The 25,080-nt window shown below is 42.3% G+C and overlaps 1 protein-coding gene across 1 annotated transcript; it reads right to left on the bottom strand.

The window, feature by feature from the left end:
- Positions 1-338: 338 nt before the first annotated feature.
- LOC137040795 (SLAM family member 5-like) lies at positions 339-19,293 on the bottom strand. The gene is made up of 7 exons (XM_067416566.1): positions 19,194-19,293; positions 15,313-15,461; positions 5,224-5,289; positions 2,241-2,520; positions 1,691-1,987; positions 1,461-1,598; positions 339-487 (listed from the first exon to the last, which is right to left on the bottom strand). Exons 1-7 carry the CDS (start codon positions 19,291-19,293, stop codon positions 339-341), a joined length of 1,179 nt encoding a protein of 392 aa, XP_067272667.1.
- Positions 19,294-25,080: the final 5,787 nt, after the last annotated feature.

The raw sequence follows: 25,080 nt of genomic DNA, 5'->3' as shown, positions 1-25,080 counted from the left end.
AAGCGTCAGAAGCGTATCATCTGGGCTTAAGACAAAAATAACTGCGGAGTGGTCCAAAGTTATGTTCTCTGATTAAATAGTAAAATCATCATCCCAGAGTCTGGAGGAAGAGAGGAGAGGCACACAATCCACTTTGCTTGAGGTCCAGTGTAAAGTTTTCACAGTCAGTGATGGTTTGGGGTGCCATGGCATCTGCTGGTGTTGGTCCATTGTGTGTTCTGATGCAGATTTCATTTTCCAACAGGACTTGGCACCTGCACACAGTGCCAAAGCAACCAGTACCTGGTTTGAGGAACATGGTATCCCTGTTCTTAATTGGCCAGCAAACTCGCCTGACCTTAATAAATCTCTGGGGTTGTGAAGAGGAAGATGAGATATGCCAGACCCAACAATGCAGAAGAGCTGAAGGCCACTGTCAGAGCAGCCTGGGCTCTCATAACACCTGAGCCGAGCCACAGACTGACCGACTCCACGCCACGCCGCATCGCTGCAGTAATTCAGGCAAAAGGAGACACAACTGAGTATTGAGTGCTCATACTTTTCATGTTCATACTTTTCAGTTGGGCAAATTTCTAAAAATTCTTTCTTTGTATTGGTCTTCAGTAATATTCTTATTTTCCTTAGTTGTCAGTTATAATAATCAAAATTAAACATTTGAAATATATCAGTCTGTGTGTAACGAATGAATATAATATACAAGTTTCATTTTTTGAATGGAATTAGTGAAATAAATCAACTTTTTGATGATATTCTAATTATATGACCTGCAACTTTACTGAGCAAATAACTCCTGATAACACGCCAGTTCAGGGAGAGCCACTAGGAGGAGCTGTTGCTCCGCAGATGAGACACAGAGACAAATCACACTAGAGATTTAAAGACTTTATCAATCGCCTGATGGAGGAAATGGAGCACCGATATGTTGAGTTTATGGATTTCACTGTGATCTCAAAGTATATTATAATGAGTCCCAAATCAGTATTTTCTCAGGTTAAAGATGGTGTTTGTCTATTATTGTAGATAGAAATACAACTAGAAAATGAATGAGCTAGTAATAATGTAAACATTTACAAATAATATTTTAAAAATCTGACACTGAAAGAGAGCAGAAGATTATTTATATAGCACATTTCATACACAATGCCAATTCAAAGTGCTTTACATAAGAAAAAAGAATACCATGTGTAAGAATTAAAAATAAAAGGATAGTTAAGACAGTTGTAAAGAGAATTTTAAAAAATAGAAATAAAATGGTGATAATATTTTACAGGAGCTCAAATAATCATCAGTATTTATGATGACAAAAACACACTTGAAGAATCTTTAAAGTTCAGCGTTCTGCTTTAGATTCAAGCACTTCCTGAAAAAGATGAACATATGAAGCCATAAATTAATCAATCTAAAACAATATTAATATATGCAAAATCAGTTTGTGAGAGATGACATCATCAATCATGTACCTGATGTGTGACTATGAGCTTGATCTCGTTCAGCTCTTCTGGATCTGATGTCATAAACCACAATCATGACAGTAGCCACGCCCACCAGAGCAGCGAGGACCAATCGGATCACAGCTTCAGTGGGACCACAACAGTGGACTGAGGAATAAAAACATCAAACTGAGATCAGCTCAGTCAATAAACGCTAATATCAGCGCTGACATCAACTAATATCAGCGTTGCTGCCGTACCTGAACATGTGTGACAGAGTTGAGTGATGTCCAGATGTTGAGTCTGGTGGCTGATGGGATTGTTCAGCACACAGCTGTAGGTGTTTTTATCCTGATATTCCACCTCCAGAGGTAGAGAGAGACTGATGCTGAGATCAGACACACTGATGCTGGACAATAAACTGTTTCCTTTGTACCAGGAGAGAGTCACATGACTCACATTCACCGCTGATGAACACACCAATGAACAATATGATGATGATGATGATGAAGAACACTGAGAAGAGTTACTGCTGATGACAGGAACAGGCAGACGAGCTGGAAAACATCAGAGAATAAAGAGAAATGAGGATGAATGAAGATATTCAAGAAGACGAGGAAGAAACATCGAGAGGAACCAAGATGATCAAAAGTAGAACATTTAAAACTATTTAACAGAAAGTTCAATATAAACCTGCTGTTAATGTAAAACAGTAAGAGAATTAGTCATTTAAACGAATTATTCATGATAAGATACTTCTGTAGATCTCACTGTAATAAATAAAACATGTGAAACTGATATTTAACTCACCGTAGACAGAGAGACTATAAGATGCCCAGTAATTGTTGATCCGTAGTTGATAATCTCCAGCATGTTTGATTGTGATGTTTGTGATGGTCAGAGATCCAGTTTGATTGTCCAGCTTCAGTCTGTCTCTGAATCTCCCATCAAGAACATCATCATATACAGTGAAGCTGTCGGCCCGTTTGTTGATTACAGCGATTACAGGGCCTTTATCTCCAAACCTCCACTGAATCCGATGACCATCCTTCACTTCAGTGAGATCACACTCTAGAGTGACTGAATCTCCTCTGTTCACTCTCATCACACGATACCCTCCTGAAGAAATGTTTTAATTTTAACCAGTCATTTATTACAGAAGCGACTGAAGCCATAAAACACATTAATTATTGTTATTATTAATATGAAAAGCAGTGAACAGCCAATCACACGCTCTGACATCAGCAGAGAACAGCCAATCACACGCTCTGTCATCAGCAGAGAACAGCCAATCACACGCTCTGACATCAGCAGAGAACAGCCAATCACACGCTCTGTCATCAGCAGTGAACAGCCAATCACACGCTCTGACATCAGCAGTGAACAGCCAATCACACGCTCTGACATCAGCAGTGAACAGCCAATCACACGCTCTGACATCAGCAGAGAACAGCCAATCACACGCTCTGACATCAGCAGTGTACAGCCAATCACACGCTCTGACATCAGCAGTGAACAGCCAATCACACGCTCTGTCATCAGCAGTGAACAGCCAATCACATGCTCTGACATCAGCAGTGAACAGCCAATCACACGCTCTGACATCAGCAGTGTACAGCCAATCACACGCTGCGGTTCAGTGATGCTTGTTCAGTTGCTCTCCACCGACTGCGCTGACAAAAAGCATGATGGGAAACGACTCGCTGACGACACAGCTTAATGCTCATTGGTTTAAACAACCGTGATGTAAGGTTGTTTTTTTAAATATTTGATTTTAAAACTCTGATCTGATGTTTTAATGTGTATAAATTATGTGTGAATATTCCAAAACTCTCGGACAGTGCGATCTTTCTGAGGGTTATGTGAGTGTTGTCATATTAATAAAAATATATAAAAACGTGTGTAATTAAAGTAAAAATGCTTGATAAACAGGCCTTTCGAATGGAAATAAATAACAAAACCTTTGACACACACACACACCTGATCTCTCACACACACACACACACACACACATACACGTCTATATTACCAAGAGGGGACCTGAGCAATGTCTACCTATCCAACAGGGGACCTCCATAGACTCTAATGGAGCTGTGTGTGTGTGTGTGTGTGTGTGTGTGTGTGTGTGTGTGTGTGTGTGTGTGTGTGTGTGTGTGTGTGTGTGTGTGACCGATGTCTACCTATCCAACAGGGGACCTCCATAGACTCTAATGGAGCTGTGTGTGTGTGTGTGTGTGTGTGTGACCGATGTCTACCTATCCAACAGGGGACCTCCATAGACTCTAATGGAGCTGTGTGTGTGTGTGTGTGTGTGTGTGTGTGTGTGTGTGTGTGTGTGTGTGTGTGTGTGTGTGACCGCTGTCTACCTATCCAACAGGGGACCTCCATAGACTCTAATGGAGCTGTGTGTGTGTGTGTGTGTGTGACCGATGTCTACCTATCCAACAGGGGACCTCCATAGACTCTAATGGAGCTGTGTGTGTGTGTGTGTGTGTGTGTGTGTGACCGATGTCTACCTATCCAACAGGGGACCTCCATAGACTCTAATGGAGCTGTGTGTGTGTGTGTGTGTGTGACCGATGTCTACCTATCCAACAGGGGACCTCCATAGACTCTAATGGAGCTGTGTGTGTGTGTGTGTGTGTGTGTGTGTGTGTGTGTGTGTGTGTGTGTGTGTGTGTGTGTGTGTGTGTGTGTGTGTGTGACCGATGTCTACCTATCCAACAGGGGACCTCCATAGACTCTAATGGAGCTGTGTGTGTGTGTGTGTGTGTGTGTGTGTGTGTGTGTGTGTGTGTGTGTGACCGATGTCTACCTATCCAACAGGGGACCTCCATAGACTCTAATGGAGCTGTGTGTGTGTGTGTGTGTGACCGCTGTCTACCTATCCAACAGGGGACCTCCATAGACTCTAATGGAGCTGTGTGTGTGTGTGTGTGTGTGTGTGTGTGTGTGACCGATGTCTACCTATCCAACAGGGGACCTCCATAGACTCTAATGGAGCTGTGTGTGTGTGTGTGTGTGTGTGTGTGTGTGTGTGTGTGTGTGTGTGTGTGTGACTGATGTCTACCTATCCAAGAGGGGACCTCCATAGACTCTAATGGAGCTGTGTGTGTGTGTGTGTGTGTGTGTGTGTGTGTGTGTGTGTGTGTGTGTGTGTGTGTGACCAATGTCTACCTATCCAACAGGGGACCTCCACAGACTCTAATGGAGCTGTGTGTGTGTGTGTGTGTGTGTGTGTGTGTGTGTGTGTGTGTGTGTGTGTGTGTGTGTGTGTGTGTGTGACCAATGTCTACCTATCCAACAGGGGACCTCCACAGACTCTAATGGAGCTGTGTGTGTGTGTGTGTGTGTGACCGATTGTTACGGTCTGCGAGTGTATTAGATGTATTGTCTGCCTTTTCTCTCTATGGTTGTGCTATCTTGCTCTTAGGTCTCTGCTGATTGGAGGAAGCGACTGTCACTCTTCATCAAGGTGCCGTCTCTGCAGCCAATCAAGTGCCGCCCTGGTGGATAAATTCTCCCAGCGTGTCCTGATTAGGCAGTGTGTGTGTGTCAGGTGTTTGAGTTGGAGTTTGTTATTGTGAATCCTTCGTTATCTTGTGTTAAACTTCACACTTGAGTTGTCCTGTGAGATGTTGAGAGTTGAGAGTTAAGAGTAATTCAGTAGCCTACTTTCTGGGGAAATAGAGAACAGGTAAGCAGGTCGCGCGATGTACATCTTGCCCGCAGTTATCAAATGTTAAACACACCAGGTAAGGGGTGAGCGCCCTCTTTGTATTTATTTGTTCTTATTTAGTGTAGGTTTAGTTATGGCGTCGGATACGCTGAAGATTTCGGTTTTACTTTCTACATTTTTCTTTGGTTAGAAGGTTAGTGGGTTTTGGGGAATTTAGTTTAGGAACTCTTTTTGTTTATTCCTTTCTTTAATTTGGCGCCACCACGTTCCTTTTCCCCATTAGTTTATTTGTATCTCTTTTTTATATTTCCTTAAATGCATTGTAATATAGCGCACTCACATATGAATTAGTGGCTTCGGCTTTTGGAATTAATAAACCAATTGGTACCATCAATTTTTGTGTCTGGTCTCTTCTGCTGCCCGCTCCACTAAATATATTTTAATATTTAAATGTTACGTGCTAACCCTAGACCTTTAAAAGTTCGTAACATTTAATGGGGGCTCGTCCGGGATAATATTTCCCGTGATATTAAATATATTGCTGGAGTGGGAAGTAGATTGACCATTGACTTTTGGAATTCACTTGTAGGGCGTGACTGGTTGATTAGGTGGTAGTGTTTGGTTCGGTGTGGCCATGGCTGATTTTGATATAGAGAGTTTTGTTGAAGCACCGTCTGTTGCGCAGCTTAACAAGTGTAGAAAAGATGATTTGTTGTGTGTCGCTGCTCATTATAAAATTTCGGTTACGAAACAACAGCTTAAGAGAGATATAAAGAGCATTATATTGCAAAGGTTAGTGGAACTAGGTGTTTTGGCTTTGCCTGCTGGAGCAGAGGAAGATTCACTTGGCGCCGATACTCCTTTAAGTATGTCTGGTGATGAGGAGCAGGGTGAAACAGCTGAGGTGGAGGATTCTGAGACCAAAGCTGTTCTGCCGCCCTTTGAACCTTTTTCCCCGATCTTTGTTAGGTCTGGAGGTGATGCCCAGTTGAAAGTTCGTTTGGCGCGTGTCCAAATGGAAGCGCACGACCGCGCAGAGAATCGTCGGGCTGAGATGAATTTACGCCTTGAAGTTCGCAGGTTAGAAATTGATGCGGAAAAGCAGGTTAAACTGCGTGAATTTGAATTGAATGCAGCTAAAAATGCACCTGTCCCAGTAGTTTCATCAGTAGCAACTGCTAGTGCTCCGTCGGGGGCTGGGTCAGCAGTAAACACCTTTGATATAAGTAAGCACATCGCTCTCGTACCGCAATTTCGCGAAGCAGAAGTTGATTCATATTTTGGTGTGTTTGAGCGTATTGCGACTGCATTAAATTGGTCTAAGGAAGTATGGCCCTTACTTCTGCAGTGTAAATTAACTGGTAAGGCTCAGGAGGTGTGTGCAACTCTATCCTTAGAAGACAGTTTAAATTATGACATGATGAAAGCTGGAATCCTGCGTGCTTATGAGCTAGTGCCTGAAGCTTATAGGCAGCGGTTTAGAGGCCACAAAAAGAACTTTAGTCAGTCGTTCGTTGAATTCGCCAGAGAGAAAGGTGTTCTATTTGACAAGTGGTGCGTGTCTAATAAAGTCACTGATTTTAAGACACTACGAGAACTTATTCTTTTAGAAGAATTTAAGAACTGTATTCCCGAACGTATTGTTGTGTATTTAAATGAGCAAAAGGTGACTTCTTTGCCTCAAGCTTCTGTCTTTGCAGATGAATTCGCGCTGACACATAAGAACGTATTTACCACTGTTCGTTCTGATAAAATCATGTCTGTTCCTCTGCCTAACCAGTCACGACCGAAAACAAGTGTTCCGATTTCGAAGTCAAAGGAAGATCGAGAATGTTTTTATTGCCATAAGCCTGGTCATTTAATTGCCGACTGTGCTGTACTTAAACGAAAGCATCAGGGATCTGCGACCAAGAGCGTTGGTTTTGTAAAGGCTATTGATGACAATGTTGAGTGTGATAAACCAGATTCTAGTTATGAACCGTTCCTGATGGAAGGGTTTATTTCCATTTCAGGTAGGCCTACAGAACAGGTGAGAATTAAAATGCTCCGTGACACTGGTACTACGCAATCCTTTGTGGTTGCAGGTGTACTGCCGTTTACTGAGCAGACCTTTTGCGGCAGTAATGTGTTGGTACAGGGTATAGAGATGGGTCTCGTCACAGTTCCGTTACATCATGTGTATTTGCAATCTGAGTTATGTACTGGGTTTGTGAAAGTAGGTGTTCGTGAATGTTTGCCTGTGAAAGGGGTAGAATTTATTCTCGGTAATGATCTGGCTGGTGGGAAGGTTTTTCCCGTGTTGGAGGTTTTCGATAACCCTGTGGTAGATCAAGCCGATGAGTTATCCGAGAAGTACCCTGAAATCTTTCCGGTTTGCGCTGTTACCCGAGCTCAGGCTCGTAAGAAAGATGTGTTTGATTTGTCGTCGTCTTTTATTGCACCTATATTTGCCGATGATGTTTTGCCGCCGGTGGAAAAGAAGGCTGTTGAGTCCTCTCCTGTCCGTTCGCACTGTTTGAAGTTGCCTGTGACGCGTGAGAGAATTATTTCGTCACAGACTGCAGATTTGACTTTGCAGAAATGTTTCTCTGCGGCTGTTTCCTTGGAGGAAGCACAACAGAGAAAATCTGCTTACTTCGTTGAAAATGGCTTACTGATGCGTAAGTGGTGTCCTGACATTAAGGATGATTCGGAATGGAGTGTGGTGTACCAAATTGTCATTCCTTCGTGTTACCGTCAGCAAGTTTTGTCATTAGCTCATGATTATGATCTATCTGGACATTTAGGAATTAAGAAAACATATCATCGGATTCTGAGGCATTTCTTTTGGCCTCGCCTGAAAACTGATGTTGCTCATTTTTGCCGCACCTGTCACACTTGTCAGATTATGGGCAAACCGAACCAGGTAATTCCTTCTGCGCCTCTCGTCCCTATTCCAGTGGTAGGAGAACCGTTTGAGCATGTAATCATTGATTGCGTGGGTCCTTTGCCTAAAACTAGAAACGGTAATCAATTTCTTTTAACGATCATGTGTAGTGCTACGCGTTTCCCTGAGGCAATTCCGCTGAGGAAGATTACATCACCGGTGGTTACTAAAGCACTTGTGAGATTTTTTTCAACATTTGGTTTACCGAAAATTGTGCAAACTGATCAGGGCACTAATTTTCTCTCTAAACTCTTTTCACAAGTTCTAACTACCTTGAATATTTCCCACAGAATTGCGAGCGCTTACCATCCAGAGAGTCAAGGTGCGCTCGAACGTTTCCATCAAACGTTGAAAGCGATGCTTAGAAAGTACTGCATGGATACAGGTAAAGACTGGGACGAGGGTGTACCGTTGGTTTTATTTGCAGCTAGAGAGGCTGTGCAGGAAAGCCTTGGCTTTAGTCCCGCTGAGCTTGTGTTCGGACATACCGTCCGAGGTCCTTTAAAAATGCTCAAAGAAAATATTCTGTCCTTCGATTCCAGTTCTAAAATGAATGTATTGGATTATGTCAGTAGATTCCGTGAGCGCTTACATAAAGCTTGTTCTCTGGCGAGAGATTCATTGACTATTGCTCAGAAAAATATGAAATGTCAGTTTGATCGTAAAGCTGTACAGCGCTATTTTCAAGAAGGAGATCAGGTGTTGGTGTTACTCCCGGTCGTTGGTTCTGCTTTATCTGCACGTTTTTCGGGCCCTTACGAGGTGTCGAGGAAGTTGAGTGACACCGATTATGTGGTTTGTACCCCTGACAGAAAAAGAAAGTCTCGTGTGTGCCATGTGAACATGTTAAAAGCATATCATCGCAGGGAATCTCCTCAGATGGAAGTTTCTGCTGCTGCTGATGTCCCAGCTCCTGTTCCATCTACCGTAGCTACAGCCTGTGGTGAAGTGACTGCTACTGGTGATGTTGATGCTGAGGATGATGGTATAGGGACCCGTCATGTCTATCAACAATGTGCTAGACTCAATAATTCTGAGGTATTAAGTGCATTACCATCTCACTTACAACATTTATGTGAAGAACAACGGGGTGATATTATGGATCTGATTAACGAGTTCCCTTTTCTGTTTAATGATGTTCCTTCTCGCACTTCAGTTCTGCAGCATGATATTAATGTGGGTGATGCTACTCCGTTAAAACAACATGCGTACCGTGTAAACGTCACGAAGAGAGCGGTCATGCGAGACGAGGTTGAGTATCTGCTGAAGCACGGACTTGCTAAGTTCAGTTGTAGTCCTTGGAGTTCACCATGCCTGTTAGTCCCGAAGAGTGATGGCACCGCTCGATTTTGTACTGACTATCGGAAGGTAAATGCAGTTACCATTCCGGACTGTTTTCCTCTGCCGCGCATGGAGGATTGCGTGGACAATCTTGGTTCTGCTCGTTATGTCAGTAAATTAGATCTACTAAAGGGATATTGGCAAGTGCCTCTTACCTCCCGTGCCTCTGATATCTCAGCTTTTGTGACTCCTGACAGGTTTTTACAATACTCCGTTATGGCCTTCGGAATGCGAAACGCTCCCGCTACTTTTCAGCGACTTATTAACATCGTGCTTTCTGGGGTACCAAACTGTAATGCTTATTTGGACGATTTAGTAGTGTATTCTACTGACTGGTCAGAACATGTATCTCTGTTACGGACTGTATTTGAGCGTCTTGCTAATGCTTCTCTGACCTTGAATTTGGTCAAATGTGAGTTTGCTCAAGCAACTATTACCTATCTCGGTAAAGAAGTGGGTCAAGGTCAAGTGCGCCCGTTAGAAGCGAAAGTGACAGCCATAGCTGAATTTCCGACTCCAACTACCCGGCGAGAACTTCGCAGATTTTTGGGTATGGCTGGCTATTATCGTAGCTTCTGTAAGAATTTTTCTATCATTGCGGAACCTTTAACATCGCTCTTGAGTCCATACTGTCAGTTTCAGTGGTCTGACGATTGTCAGCATGCGTTTACTTCGATCAAAACTCTTTTGTGTAGCGCTCCTGTCTTGATGGCTCCTAACCTTGCTTCTGAGTTTAAACTGGAGGTGGATGCCAGTGCGGTTGGTGCTGGAGCCGTGCTTTTGCAGGAGGATGCGGATGGGATCGACCATCCTGTCTGCTACTTTTCGCGTAAGTTCAACAAACATCAAATTAACTACTCGACGATTGAGAAGGAGACACTAGCACTGCTTATGGCCCTTCAATATTTTGATGTGTATGTTGGGTCTAACTGTCCAGTTATTGTATTTACAGATCACAACCCTCTGGTATTTTTGTCGCGTATGTACAATCAGAATCAACGCTTAATGCGTTGGTCCCTGATCGTACAGAGTTACCATTTGGTAATAAAGCACAAAAGAGGTGCGGAGAACGTGTTTGCTGATGCCCTCTCTAGGGCGTAATTGTGCTATGTTATTAAATGAAACAACATATATATGTAATTTCATATATAGTTTGTTTTTATGGGTGGGAGTGTTACGGTCTGCGAGTGTATTAGATGTATTGTCTGCCTTTTCTCTCTATGGTTGTGCTATCTTGCTCTTAGGTCTCTGCTGATTGGAGGAAGCGACTGTCACTCTTCATCAAGGTGCCGTCTCTGCAGCCAATCAAGTGCCGCCCTGGTGGATAAATTCTCCCAGCGTGTCCTGATTAGGCAGTGTGTGTGTGTCAGGTGTTTGAGTTGGAGTTTGTTATTGTGAATCCTTCGTTATCTTGTGTTAAACTTCACACTTGAGTTGTCCTGTGAGATGTTGAGAGTTGAGAGTTAAGAGTAATTCAGTAGCCTACTTTCTGGGGAAATAGAGAACAGGTAAGCAGGTCGCGCGATGTACATCTTGCCCGCAGTTATCAAATGTTAAACACACCAGGTAAGGGGTGAGCGCCCTCTTTGTATTTATTTGTTCTTATTTAGTGTAGGTTTAGTTATGGCGTCGGATACGCTGAAGATTTCGGTTTTACTTTCTACATTTTTCTTTGGTTAGAAGGTTAGTGGGTTTTGGGGAATTTAGTTTAGGAACTCTTTTTGTTTATTCCTTTCTTTAATTTGGCGCCACCACGTTCCTTTTCCCCATTAGTTTATTTGTATCTCTTTTTTATATTTCCTTAAATGCATTGTAATATAGCGCACTCACATATGAATTAGTGGCTTCGGCTTTTGGAATTAATAAACCAATTGGTACCATCAATTTTTGTGTCTGGTCTCTTCTGCTGCCCGCTCCACTAAATATATTTTAATATTTAAATGTTACGTGCTAACCCTAGACCTTTAAAAGTTCGTAACACCGATGTCTACCTATCCAACAGGGGACCTCCATAGACTCTAATGGAGCTGTGTGTGTGTGTGTGTGTGTGTGTGTGTGTGTGTGTGTGTGTGTGTGTGACCGATGTCTACCTATCCAACAGGGGACCTCCATAGACTCTAATGGAGCTGTGTGTGTGTGTGTGTGTGTGTGTGTGTGTGTGACCGCTGTCTACCTATCCAACAGGGGACCTCCATAGACTCTAATGGAGCTGTGTGTGTGTGTGTGTGTGTGACCGATGTCTACCTATCCAACAGGGGACCTCCATAGACTCTAATGGAGCTGTGTGTGTGTGTGTGTGTGTGTGTGTGTGTGTGTGTGTGTGTGTGTGTGTGTGACCAATGTCTACCTATCCAACAGGGGACCTCCACAGACTCTAATGGAGCTGTGTGTGTGTGTGTGTGTGTGTGTGTGTGACCGATGTCTACCTATCCAACAGGGGACCTCCATAGACTCTAATGGAGCTGTGTGTGTGTGTGTGTGTGTGTGTGTGTGTGTGTGACCGCTGTCTACCTATCCAACAGGGGACCTCCATAGACTCTAATGGAGCTGTGTGTGTGTGTGTGTGTGTGTGTGTGTGTGTGACCGATGTCTACCTATCCAACAGGGGACCTCCATAGACTCTAATGGAGCTGTGTGTGTGTGTGTGTGTGTGTGTGTGTGTGTGTGTGTGTGTGTGTGACCGATGTCTACCTATCCAACAGGGGACCTCCATAGACTCTAATGGAGCTGTGTGTGTGTGTGTGTGACCGATGTCTACCTATCCAACCGGGGACCTCCATAGACTCTAATGGAGCTGTGTGTGTGTGTGTGTGTGTGAGACCGATGTCTACCTATCCAACAGGGGACCTCCATAGACTCTAATGGAGCTGTGTGTGTGTGTGTGTGTGTGTGTGTGTGTGTGTGAGAGACCGATGTCTACCTATCCAACAGGGGACCTCCATAGACTCTAATGGAGCTGTGTGTGTGTGTGTGTGTGTGTGTGAGAGACCGATGTCTACCTATCCAACAGGGGACCTCCATAGACTCTAATGGAGCTGTGTGTGTGTGTGTGTGTGTGTGTGTGTGTGTGTGTGTGTGACCGATGTCTACCTATCCAACAGGGGACCTCCATAGACTCTTATTGTCAGGTACACCAGTGTATTTACATTTGTGCCCGATTGTATGAGCTGCCTATTCAAATATAGTTTCTGCTCTCTAAAATCCCCCCGAAATCCTTTGTTCTTGAGATTTTAAGAGTGAGATTTGATTTCTTGCACCAATTACAAAAATAAAATAAATCAAGGACTGGACAAGCAGAAATTGTTCTCTGGGCACACAAACTCGTGAAACTGTGGATCAACATTGCTTTAGCACAAATGCATTCAATGGCAACATCTTTCAATTTACCTGAAATCTTTTCTCACTTTGACACAAACACAATCAAAACTTTGTTCTACAGGCCAATCCGCACATCCTTACATGCTGTTTTCAAAAGTGTTAAACTTATGGACAAAACAATAACATAATACAAAACTGAATGAGACAGCAATTTACAACATGTGTACAGTAATACTGTAATGCAATTTATCCTGCTAAAAAAATCAAACACTATCAAAGCAACTTTGATGAAACTGAACACCAACACCAGTGTCAGACCATTACCATCCATTCAAAAGAGGAAACTGAGGAATAATGTTGTACTGGAATGTAAGCATGCAGTGAATTATGAGCAGCAGAGAGTGTCATTCTAGTTTTGTAAAGACATTTTAATTGTATAATGTTCCTGATGTTAGTGTTGGATGTAAACCAGTGCTGCCAGTGCTCTGGAAGAATGAGTTAACTTAAATTAACTGCTGTGAAGCTGAAAGTTGGTTAGCAAATGTATAAACTCCTCACTCAGTTCTCCTAAAGATTGGGAAATGTGTCCTAGCGATTGTAATTTCATTTCATCATGTAATTTAATTTAATTTGGTCTAGGACACAGGTAACAGTAGTGAGGTTCTGTGTCTCACCTGTGAGAGTCTTCATGCATTGAAATGTAAATTACTGCTGGGGGGTTGAGCGGCAAACTCAACACACACACTATTCTCTATTCCAATATCAAGAGCACATCTAAACCACCAGCCCAAACACATTACAGGTGAAAGCACAAATAAATACAAAAGATATGATCCAAATCAAATAAACAGTGCTTTTCAGGACGGTCTCTCAGTAGTTGTAATATATCACTGTATTGTCCTCACTGTAAAAAAATAAAAAATAAAAAAAGTATATATATATATATTATTTTTTATTAGTTAATCATTTTTAAAGTTACTTTTTCTTAAAGTGTATGTTAAAATAATTTTGTATTAATTTGTCCACTTAAGAGCAAAAAGTCCTGAAAGAGAGCTCAGTTTAGCATTCGTGGACTGTCAGAGATACAGCTTTTGGGGCGTGTGCTTCAGATGTTTGTAGCACGTGAGTAATGAAGAGCCTTCTGAAGCAAAGTGGCACGTTTGTGTAAGAACAATGTGCATATTTTAAACTTTATAGACTAAATTAACTATGTTTATTGAAATAAATTGTGTTTTGGTGTTATTATGAAAAGAGTAACCCCTGACGCTAAGTTTTGTTTAGCTCTATCTTCTCTCTTCTGTGTTTGTCAGTGCACATACGTCAAGGATTCATGGGTGAAGAAGGTTACTGAGTAGATCGTTCTGTGGGAGGCGTTTTCATGGAAATCAAGTGTAAAGAGTTTTATCTCTAAAAACAGATTTGAGTGACGAACGCTGTGCTAAGTGATGAACTGTGACTTTGGAATCTCATATGGTCTGTTGTTTCAGGAAGAAAACTGAAAAAATAAATAAATAAAAATGACCACGTAATTAGATTTAACAAACTTAATTCCTATCGACCAGCTCACTTAGCACAGCGTTCGTGGCTCGAGACATCGAGACTGTTTTCCAAGATGGCCGCCGTCTGTAAACGCGTAATGGACTGTCTTTATAAAGTATCTTCTTATTAAACTGTTTGTACTCTTACAAAGTTCTCAATGCTGCGGTTTGCATGTAGGGACCCTCATCATGCTGCCGTGTTAGTGTGAGGCTATTTTGAGCCTTGTTAGCGGTATAGCGATTTAATTTCACTTATTCCATGCCCCATAGACAAACATTATAAGCTAATCTGTGTTTAGAGATAAAACTCTTTACATTTGATTTTCATGAAACCGCATCCCAGAGAACGATCGACTCGCTGACCATCTGTTATTACCCCTAGGGTCATTTCTCACCAGAGTTGTCCTTTAAGCGCAATGTGATTCATGTAGCACTGAAAACCGAAAGCTAGTATTTTAGTCTATACATTTTTAAATATAGATATTTTTATTACACAAATGCACCGCTTCAGAAGGCCTTTATTAACCCCCTGGAGCTGTGTGGATCAGTTATATGATGGTTAGATGCACTTTTATGGACCGACAAGGCACTGGCATTATATAGCTGGGAAGAGCCAGGACTTTTTAAATATAACTTTAAATAATTCAGATTTTATTCATTTGAACAAAGAATATCATATACACTTGGGATGACTTGAGGGTGAGTAAATAATGGGCTAATTTTCATTTGTAGGTGAACTAACTGCTGTAAACTGGGCCCACAAACACAGATCCCCCCCCCCTCCACACACACACACACACACACACACACAATTTACATTTTAATAATAATAAATAAGGGAAGACTTGAAAACCCAGTTTGTGAACCAAAGGCCAACCTAGAGGAAAGGAAAATCAAACCTGAGATCTCCTTCTCAACTCACATCTTTCTCCTAGACAGAAATGAGATCAAGTGAACATCAAATTGAGACATAAGGCTAAGTCTCCTGCTTCTCACATGTTTATCCTGAGACAAAAAATGACATTCTCTCATGTTTATCTCCACTAAAGTTTCATAAGAGATCTCAACAACATCACATACTGTGCTCTGACTTGTCTCCTTGGCTAGAGAGACTGGATTGCTCATATGTGTCTCCTCTAAAGTTTCAGAAGGGATCTCAACAGTATCGCACGCTGAGCTCAGACTCTTCTCTTCAGCTCGATACTCTGGAGCTCTCACTTTTGTCAACTCTAAAAAGTTTCATAAAAGATCTCAATAACATCACACACTGTGCTCAGAATATTCTCCTTAGTTAAAGTCTCTGGCACTCTCAAATTTGTCAAACAAATGTTGGTCACTTATTCAAAACTCTTCACAGAGTGATCACAACTTCAGTCTGTGCAAGCTAAACTGAGGATCATTGGCACTTGATTTGAGACATGAATGAAGTGTTTTGTTAGTTTTTGTGGATGTTGAATGTGAAATAACTGCTGTGAGGCAGAAAGTTGGTTTGGAGAATAAGTTTTGAAAATGACCAAAGTATTGAGAAATGTGTCCTAGCGATTGTAAAAACTGTAATTTAGTTTAATTTGGCAGGGCAAATCCCAGCATCTTCTCTAGTTTATCTGAGAAGGGTTCTGCCACATTGGTAGTTTGAGCTCTATTGGCCTGTGGTTCACAAACTGGTTTTTCAAGTCTTCCCTTATTGAAATGTAAATTGTGAGTGGGGGGTTGAGGAGAGAAACACACAGGCGTCGTGATTTACTATCTAACAGGGGACCTGAGTCAGTGTGTGTGTAACGTAATCACTATTCAATAATGACCAGCGTTTAATACATTAGAGAGCTATTTCTGCTTGATTTAACCCTTTAAACTCAGGTATTTCTGTAAAAACTCTAAGGGCCCTATCTTGCACCCAGCGCAATTGACTTTGTACACCGCCGCATGTGTCATTCCTATTTCGCACCCACGCAAAGCGCGCTTTTCCCTCCACAGAAGCACGTCGCTAAACTAGTGAATGAACTAGCGCTCCCTGGGCGGTTCAGCGCAAAAAAGGAGGCGTGTTCCGGCGCAAACAATCCCTGGAGCTATTCTGCTCTTCCATTAAACAATTGCGCCACTGACCAGAAAAAACCCAGTCTAAAGTCAGCGGGGCGTTGTTCATTATGCTATTTTAAGGGCGCATACTTGACCATAATGTATAGCGTGCACAACGCGCATACACTTTGCTCATGTAATCTACAGATGCAACAGTTATTTTTGCAAATCATAAATTGTTACACTAAAAAAATATTAACACATGAGATGACGGAAATCATTGTGGTGTGCCACGAAGATGTGAAAAAATTATTCAGGCTAATTGTAGTAATTAAGGATCAGACCTGTTTGCCCAATAGTGGCAAGACATATCTGTATATAAGGACATCTGACAAACTGGTTTGTCCGTCAAGAACCAGGAGAAAAAAGAAAAAAAAAATCGACTGAAAAACTGAAAAAACTGTTTAACCGACGCTATTTTGGGTGTGTTTCTCCCGTCCCCATACAACACAACTCCTCTGTCTTTCACTGCTCTTACAAGAACATCCGTCTCCTCGGCTGTGAACCGCTCCTGGCGTGCGTCTGGTAAATACGCCATAATAATAGCAATCCATAAGGGAACTTGCGCAGCTGCTTTTAAAGGGAATGTTGGATGCCGCTCTGATTGGTTTATTCACGTTACGCCCAAACCACACCTATGAATAATGAAGCTACTTCAGACCAACCCATTTTAGATTTGCGCCGGGCGCAAGAGTCATTTATCCCGCCGGGAAAAGAGCAACAGCGCCGAGTCCCGTCCACAAAGTTACCTGCGCTTCACGCTTTGACACTTGCGTTTCAGATCGTTAAAATAGGGCCCTAAATCTTTGCAGTGTGTTTATTACAGCAAGAAATGTCACAGCAAACACACAGGCGTCGTGATTTACTATCTAACAGGGGACCTGAGTCAGTGTGTGTGTAACGTAATCACTATTCAATAATGACCTGCATTTAATACATTAGAGAGCTATTTCTGCTTGATTTAACCCTTTAAACTCAGGTATTGCTGTAAAAACTCTAAATCTTTGCAGTGTGTTTGTGATGATAAGAAATGTCACAGCAAACACACAGGCGTCGTGATTTACTATCTAACAGGGGACCCGCATCATTTTGTTAAACATAAATAAATCAAAAGTGGTTAGTTTAAAAAGCTCATAAATGTATAAGGTGGTAAGATGGGCCTTTTATATGGGCCAAAAGTCACACATTATTTTTACAAATACTTGGCTAAAATAAAATGTTTTTAATAATGTCTATGTTAACACTTGTTTAAAAGAACTTTAGATGCAAAGTTTGTCCCATTTACCGTACCTTTTCTGTTTGATAAATAAAATAATGCATTATTTTTCAATAAATATAGGCTACTGTCATTAAAATGTTATATATATAAATACAGAAACAAAAAAATATTTACAAAAGCATTGAATGAGATCCCTTAATAATTGAATAAAGTTTTACGGTCTGTCCACGGCCATGATGGATGGTATTTACTATATTTATTTGTAGAAACTGAACACACACACATTTTGATGGCAGATGTATTTCTAATTACATCCTGGTTGTTTAGATTTTTTTATCGTTTTTTCTTGGATCCTGTAGTATTTAATTTTAAAGTAATGCAAAGTTTGAAACTAGTCAGGGTATTTAGTAAAGAGATATAATCTATATGATGTTTGTTCCTTTAGTCAGCAGCCTGTTAAACAGCAGCTCTAGAGTCAGAGGACAGCAGGCCATTCAAACAATAGAGGAGTGTGTGTGTGTGTGTGTGTGTGTGTGAACGACGTGTGTTTAAGGGCCATTACAGTGTGTGTGTGTGTGTGTGTGAGAGATTACAGTTCTCTCTTCTCGTAGTGGATCAGACACCTGCAAGATCAGGTGTGTGTGTGTGTGTGTGTGTGTGTGAGTGAGATTACAGTTCTCTCTTCTCGTAGTGGATCAGACACCTGCAAGATCAGGTGTGTGTGTGTGTGTGTGTGAGTGAGATTACAGTTCTCACTCTCGTAGTGGATCAGACACCTGCAAGATCAGGTGTGTGTGTGTGTGTGTGTGTGTGTGTGTGTACTTGTCTAGCTATCTAACAGGGGACCTCTGAGCCAAGAGGGGACATTTTTCAAGTCCCCTGTTGGTCATGCATTAAATCATGTGAAAATGAAGTAAAACACTAAAGAAATGCTCTGGTGATTTTTTTTTTAAATGTTTGACCAAGTGACGACCTACAGGTGTGTGTGTTTAAATCATGTTAAAATCAAGAAAAAACCCTCTGGTGAATTTTTAAAAATTTTGACCAAGAGGGGACCTAAGAGTGTGTGAGTGTTTAAGGCCATGCTCAGCAGCTCCCCTGTAGGCTGGAGCAGGAACTGTAATAGCCCTTAAACACACGTCGTTCACACACACACACACACACACACACACACACACAGACACACACACACACACACACACACACACACCTGATCTCGCAGGTGTCTGATCCACTACGAGAAGAGAGAACTGTAATCTCACACACACACACACACACCTGATCTCGCAGGTGTCTGATCCACTACGAGAAGAGAGAACTGTAATCTCACACACACACATATCCGCACCTGATCTCGCATACACACACACCTGATCTCACACACACACACGTGATCTCGCAGGTGTCTGATCCACTACGAGAAGAGAGAACTGTAATCTCACACACACACACACACACACACACACACACACCTGATCTTGCAGGTGTCTGACCCACTACGAGAGGAGAGAACTGTAATCTCACACACACACACACACACACACACACACACACACACACACACACACACACACACACACACACACACACACACACACACACACACACACACACACACACACACACACACACACACACACACACACACACACACACACACACACACCTGAACTGTCCGGCTTGTCTGCACTCTTCACTCCTCCCCTCGCTGCAGCCTGTAGCACGATGACGTACTGGATCAGATCTAACGCGTTCTGGACGCGCATGCGCGGTGCTTTCATTCACAATTCGATGACGTCATATACGCATGCGCAGTCGAGCTTTGGGGACATCATTGAATGCACAGGAGAGTTTTGCTGGATAGATAAATAATCAAACCGCTCGCGCAAAAATAATGATTAATTATATCATTATTGTCATTTCAAATCAACTTCAAAATTACAACACACAATAATCCATGATGGAAAACCACAGCTAACTCGATAGTAAACTCCTTGCTCAGAAAAGTATACTTTTTATAATAATATGGATGGCTAATATAATTAGAGAAATGATCAGTTATTATGGAACAACCGTGATAGCCTTCCTTACCTTCTCATAAAGGAAATAAGACTGTGGGGGTAAGGAAGGGGCAACTCCCTCAAAGAAACACAACAGTCAGCTCCCCCCAATGGCAGGGAGAGAACATTACATCTTCCCTACACAAGCTATTATCATTTCAGGAAGGTTTATGGACTTTATCCAAAATACAAGCACTTTCCAAACCTTGAAAACACCACATTAAAAATCAAGCGTTTTCCAGGATTTCCAGCACCTGTACGAACCCTGTCTATCATTAGTTCATTAATCCCAGACCTGTTTCTGTTCTTCCCATGATCTCCCTGTTATTTAAACCTGAGTTCTGTTCAGTTCATCGTCCGGTATCGTCTACGTTACGTGGTTGTGTTTCTCCTCATGATTCTCCTGTGTGTTGTGTGGATTATTAGATTAAAGACGGTTCTTTGAGTTATTTCCTGAGTCGTGCGCTTCACTACAGCCACCGTTGCTGACACTAACCGTGAATGTTAATCTTCTTCAACTCATTTAACCAGTAATTTATCACATGATACAGAACAGAAGCAACTGAAGCCATAAAAACACATTTAAAACTCACCAACCAGACGCCACAAACAGAGCAAAAGTAATTTGAGGAACATTTTCTTCATCGGTGCACTGAAAAGCCCACGATAGCGACTCTTAAAATGGCTGCTAACCCTCAGATTGATCTGAAACACTGAACTGTGATATTTATCTGGTTGTGTGTGAATCCTCCCCTAACCTCAGTAAGTTTCCACTCACACATCCGTCTCCTTTAACATCACGGAAATCAACACGCTTTTAGTGATCTTACGTTTTCAAATGAATTCTGGCCCTGAATGAAAACTAGGGGCTCCGCTCCTGCCTTCATCTTCAGGCTGGATCTGCAAGCATCTTGTGAAAAGTGGCATAATACGTCCCCTTTAATATCATTTCAAAACTCAGTGTATTGTGGAGCCTCTGGGGATCCCCACCCCTATAAACTACTAGTATACGTATAAGTTCACTTGTAGTAAAGATTCAGGACAAATGAGAAACATGGTTGTGCACTTAAAGTTTGCTACTGTTACACTTATAGTACACTTAAACATATACTTTTATATACTAAAAGCGGGCCAATTTAGTCCCAAGCAGTACTGAAATAGTGCACTTACAAGTATACTACTAGTACATTAATATTAATATACTTACTACATGAAGTACACTTAAAATATACTGGAACATTACTTAAATACACTTAATAAAATTAAAGAAGTATACTTCTTTTTGCTAAAGGTTGTGTGGAGAGGAAGATATGAGCTTCTTATCAGAAAGATAAAATGAAGAGACGCTTCAGCCACAAACTACTGACGTGCACAGAGACGACAAACATCCAGCAGACGGTTAACCACCCGACAGATCAGACCAGACACACTGATGTTTGAACAGATAAAATTAAAGGAAAAAACATCACATGATTAATTTGACTCAAAAGCCAGTAAATCACATGTATAATAGTGTGTGCGTGGGTGTGTGTGTGTGTGTGTGTGTGTGTGTGGGGGGGGGTCACCCCCATTTTTTAGGAGCTTGGGGGTCCTTATAATATAGCCATCATAAAATGTGTACTCAGTTTGTTGCATATTGGTGACCATGCTGACCCCTGACCCCGCCAAAAGCACCAACAGTGGCACGTGAGCATCAGAACTGGACCACGGAGCAATGGAAGAATGTGGCCTGGTCTGATGAATCACGTTTTCTTTTACATCACGTTTATGGCAGGGTACGTATGCGTCGCTTACCTGGGGAACACATGGCCCCAGGATGCACTACAGGAAGAAGGCGAGCCGGTGGAGACAGTGTGATGCTTTGGGTAATGTTCTGCTGTGAAACCTTGCAAAGCAAAAACTGTTCAGGAATAGTTTTGAGGAGCACAATGAGTTTGAGGTGTTGACTTGGCCTCCAAATTCCCAAGATCTCAATCCAATCAAGCATCTGTGGGATGTGCTGAACAAACAAGTCCAATCCATGAAGTCCCCACCTCACAACTTACATGTATTAAAGGATCTGCTGCTAACATCTTGGTGCCAGATACCACAGCACACCTTCAGGGGTCTAGTGGAGTCCATGCCTTGACGGGATAGCAAGAGGTAGACGAACACAATATTAGAAAGGAGGTCATAATGTTATGCCTGGTCAGTGTAAACTATTCATTTAAACATATAAAACACACACACACACACACACACACACACACACACACACACACACACACACACACACACCTGCTGACCTCCTAAATGTCTCTCAAACCAGATTCAGGGATCCAGTCTTCCTGACTCTGCAACCTCACTGTCCTCACTCTATTGAAGTTAGAGCATTGAAGATAGGTCAAGGCTGGGTCTTCCAACATGACAATGACCCGAAGCACACAGCCAGGATAACCAAGGAGTGGCTCTATAAGAAGCATATCAAGGTTCTGGCGTGGCCTAGCCAGTCTCTTTGGAGAATCTTTGGAGGAGCTCAAACTCTGTGTTTCTCAGCGACAAGCCAGAAACCTGATGGATCTAGAGAAGATCTGTGTGGAGGAGTGGGCCAAAATCCCTCCTGCAGTGTGTGCAAACCCTGTCCTTTAAAATGTCCACCTCCACTCCATTTATTATCCTAAATTAGATGCACCTGTTTGAGGTTGTTGGCTGCATAAAGACACCTGTCCACCCCAAACAATAAGTAAGAATCCAACTAACATGACCAGACCAAAGGACCAAAGAGCTGTCCAAAGACACTAGAGACAAAATTATACACCTTCACAAGGCTGGAAAGGGCTACGGGGAAATTGCCAAGCAGCTTGGTGAAAAAGGTCCACTGTTGGAGCAATCATTAGAAAATAGTAGACCGGACCGCAGATGCAAATGAGCTATCTTATCTAACTCTGGCACAACATTTGTGTTGTGTCTGGTCCCTGTTAAATAAATAAATAAAATGGAAGAAGCTAAACATGACTGTCAATCTCCCTCGGACTGGGGCTCCATGCCAGATCTCACCTCGTGGGGTCTCAATGATCCTAAGAAAGGTCAGAAGTCAGCCCAGAACTACACGGGAGGAGCTGGTGAATGACCCGAAAAGAGCTGGGACCACCGTTTCCAAGGATACTGTTGGTAATACACTAAGACGTAATGGTTTGATATCATGCATGGCACGGAAGGTTCCCCTGCTTGGACCAGCACATTTCCAGGCCCGTCTTAAGTTTGCCAATGACCGTTTGGATGATCCAGAGGAGTCATGAGAGAAAGTCATGTGGTTAGATGAGACCAAAATAGAACTTTTTGGTCATAATTCCACTAAACATGTTTGGAGGAAGAAGAATGATGAGTACCATCCCAAGAACACCATCCCTACTGTAAAGCATGGAGGTGGTAGCATCATGCTTTGGGGGTGTTTTTCTGCACATGGGACAGGGTGACTGCACTGTATTAAGGAGAGGATGACCGGGGCCAAGTATTGCGAGATTTTGGGGAACAACCTCCTTTCCTCAGTTAGAGCATTGAAGATAGGTCGAGGCTGGGTCTTCCAACATGACAATGACCCGAAGCACACAGCCAGGACAACCAAGGAGAGGCTCTGTCAGAAGCATATCAAGGTTCTGGAATGGCCTATCCAGTCTCCAGACCTAAACCCAATAGAGAATCTTTGGAGGGAGCTCAAACTCTGTTTCTCAGCGACAGGCCAGAAACCTGACGGATCTAGAGAAGATCTGTGTGGAGGAGTGGGCCAAAATCCCTCCTGCAGTGTGTGCAAACCTGGTGAAAAACTACAGGAAACGTTTGACCTCTGTAATTGCAAACAAAGGCTACTGTACCAAATATTAACATTGATTTTCTCAGGTGTTCAAATACTTATTTTCAGCTGTATCTTACAAATAAATAGTTTTAAAAAATCATACATTGTGATTTCTGGATATTTTTTAGATTATGTCTCTCACAGTGCACCTATGATGACAATTTCAGACCCCTCCGTGATTTCTAAGTGGTAGAACTTGCAAAATAGCAGGGTGTTCAAATACTTATTTTCCTCACTGTATCTTTCCGCACTTAATTTAGATTTAGAAGGGTGATTGGCGATGCAACACATATTAAAAGGCATATGAATATGTCAGGAGGACATATTGTACAGATTCACTGACCACAATACTACTGGAAAAAGCCCTGAGGAGTTGCTTTCCATCAGGAAAATCATTGGGAAGCTGCCATATTTTACCACACCACACAATGACCAGAAGACAAGGAATCATGATGCTGATGAAAACTTTACATCGATCACAGCCGAAGGGTCTGAGATTCACAACTACAGCTGAAGGACCAAGATCTGGCAGGACACGAAAAGACCAACAACTCCGTTCAGCCAAGATACATAAACTACTGTGTCCAAAAAGAGAAATTCTGTGTTCACAATATAAAAGGAATACCAGGTTTGAGAAGAAATTCTTAAAGTCCCAGTGAACCGGAAGTAGCGAGTGAGTTTTCTTCAGTGCTGTGACGTATTTCCAAGTGAAACGGAATATACAGTCCCTGACAAAAGTCTTGTCGCTTGTGTAAAAATTGACCTAAAGTGCCGCTGAAAAAATATTTCTAATCAAGATATTTTTACAAGAAATGGCTCATTTTAATCCCACCAGCTTTTGTGATAATGTTTCAGTGAAAAACTAAACTTTCAAAAAGTATTCTAATATTCACAGCTTGGCACAAGAGGCTGAAGACCAGATCCACTGCTGATGTGGCAGACACCTTCAATGTGTCTCAGCGTCAAGTACAGAGGATAAAAAAAAGATTTGAAGAGACTGGAGACGTTTTTGACAAGCCCAGGTCAGACAGACCCCGCAAGACAACTGCTCGAGAGGATCGTTTGTTGGCTCGAAAATCCAAGGCCAGCCCATTTTCCACTGCAGCAGAGCTCCACGAGACCTGTTCACCTGAAGTCCCTGTGTCAACCAGAACAGTTTGTCGGATTCTGTCTCGAAATGGCCTCCAAGGTCGAATCAGTGCCCAGAAGCCAGCACTAAACAAAATACAATTGAAAAACCGTGTGGCATTTGCCAAGGCCCACAGCCTGCTAAAAGGATGGGCGCTGGAAAAGTGGCAGAAGGTGGATTTTCAGATGAATCTTCAGTTGAATTACACCACAGTCACCACAAATATTGCAGGAGACCTACTGGAGCCAAAATGGATCCGAGATTCACCCAGAAAACAGTGAAGTTTGGTGGCGGAAAAATCATGGTCTGGGGTTACATCCAGTATGGGGGTGTGCGAGATCTGCAGGATGGAAGGGAACATCAATAGTCTAAAATACCAAGAAATCTTAGCTACCTCTTATATTCCCAACCATAAAAGAGGCCAAATTCTGCAGCAGGATGGTGCTCCATCACATACTTCCATCTCCACATCAAAGTTCCTCAAGGCAAAGAAGATCAAGATGCTCCAGGATTGGCCAGCCCAGTCACCAGA

Source organism: Pseudorasbora parva, chromosome 14 (assembly GCF_024679245.1).
Source record: "Pseudorasbora parva isolate DD20220531a chromosome 14, ASM2467924v1, whole genome shotgun sequence".
NCBI lineage: Eukaryota > Metazoa > Chordata > Actinopteri > Cypriniformes > Gobionidae > Pseudorasbora > Pseudorasbora parva.
The sequence above is the reverse complement of the archived record's forward strand: the minus strand, read 5'-3'. Positions and strand labels throughout refer to the sequence as shown.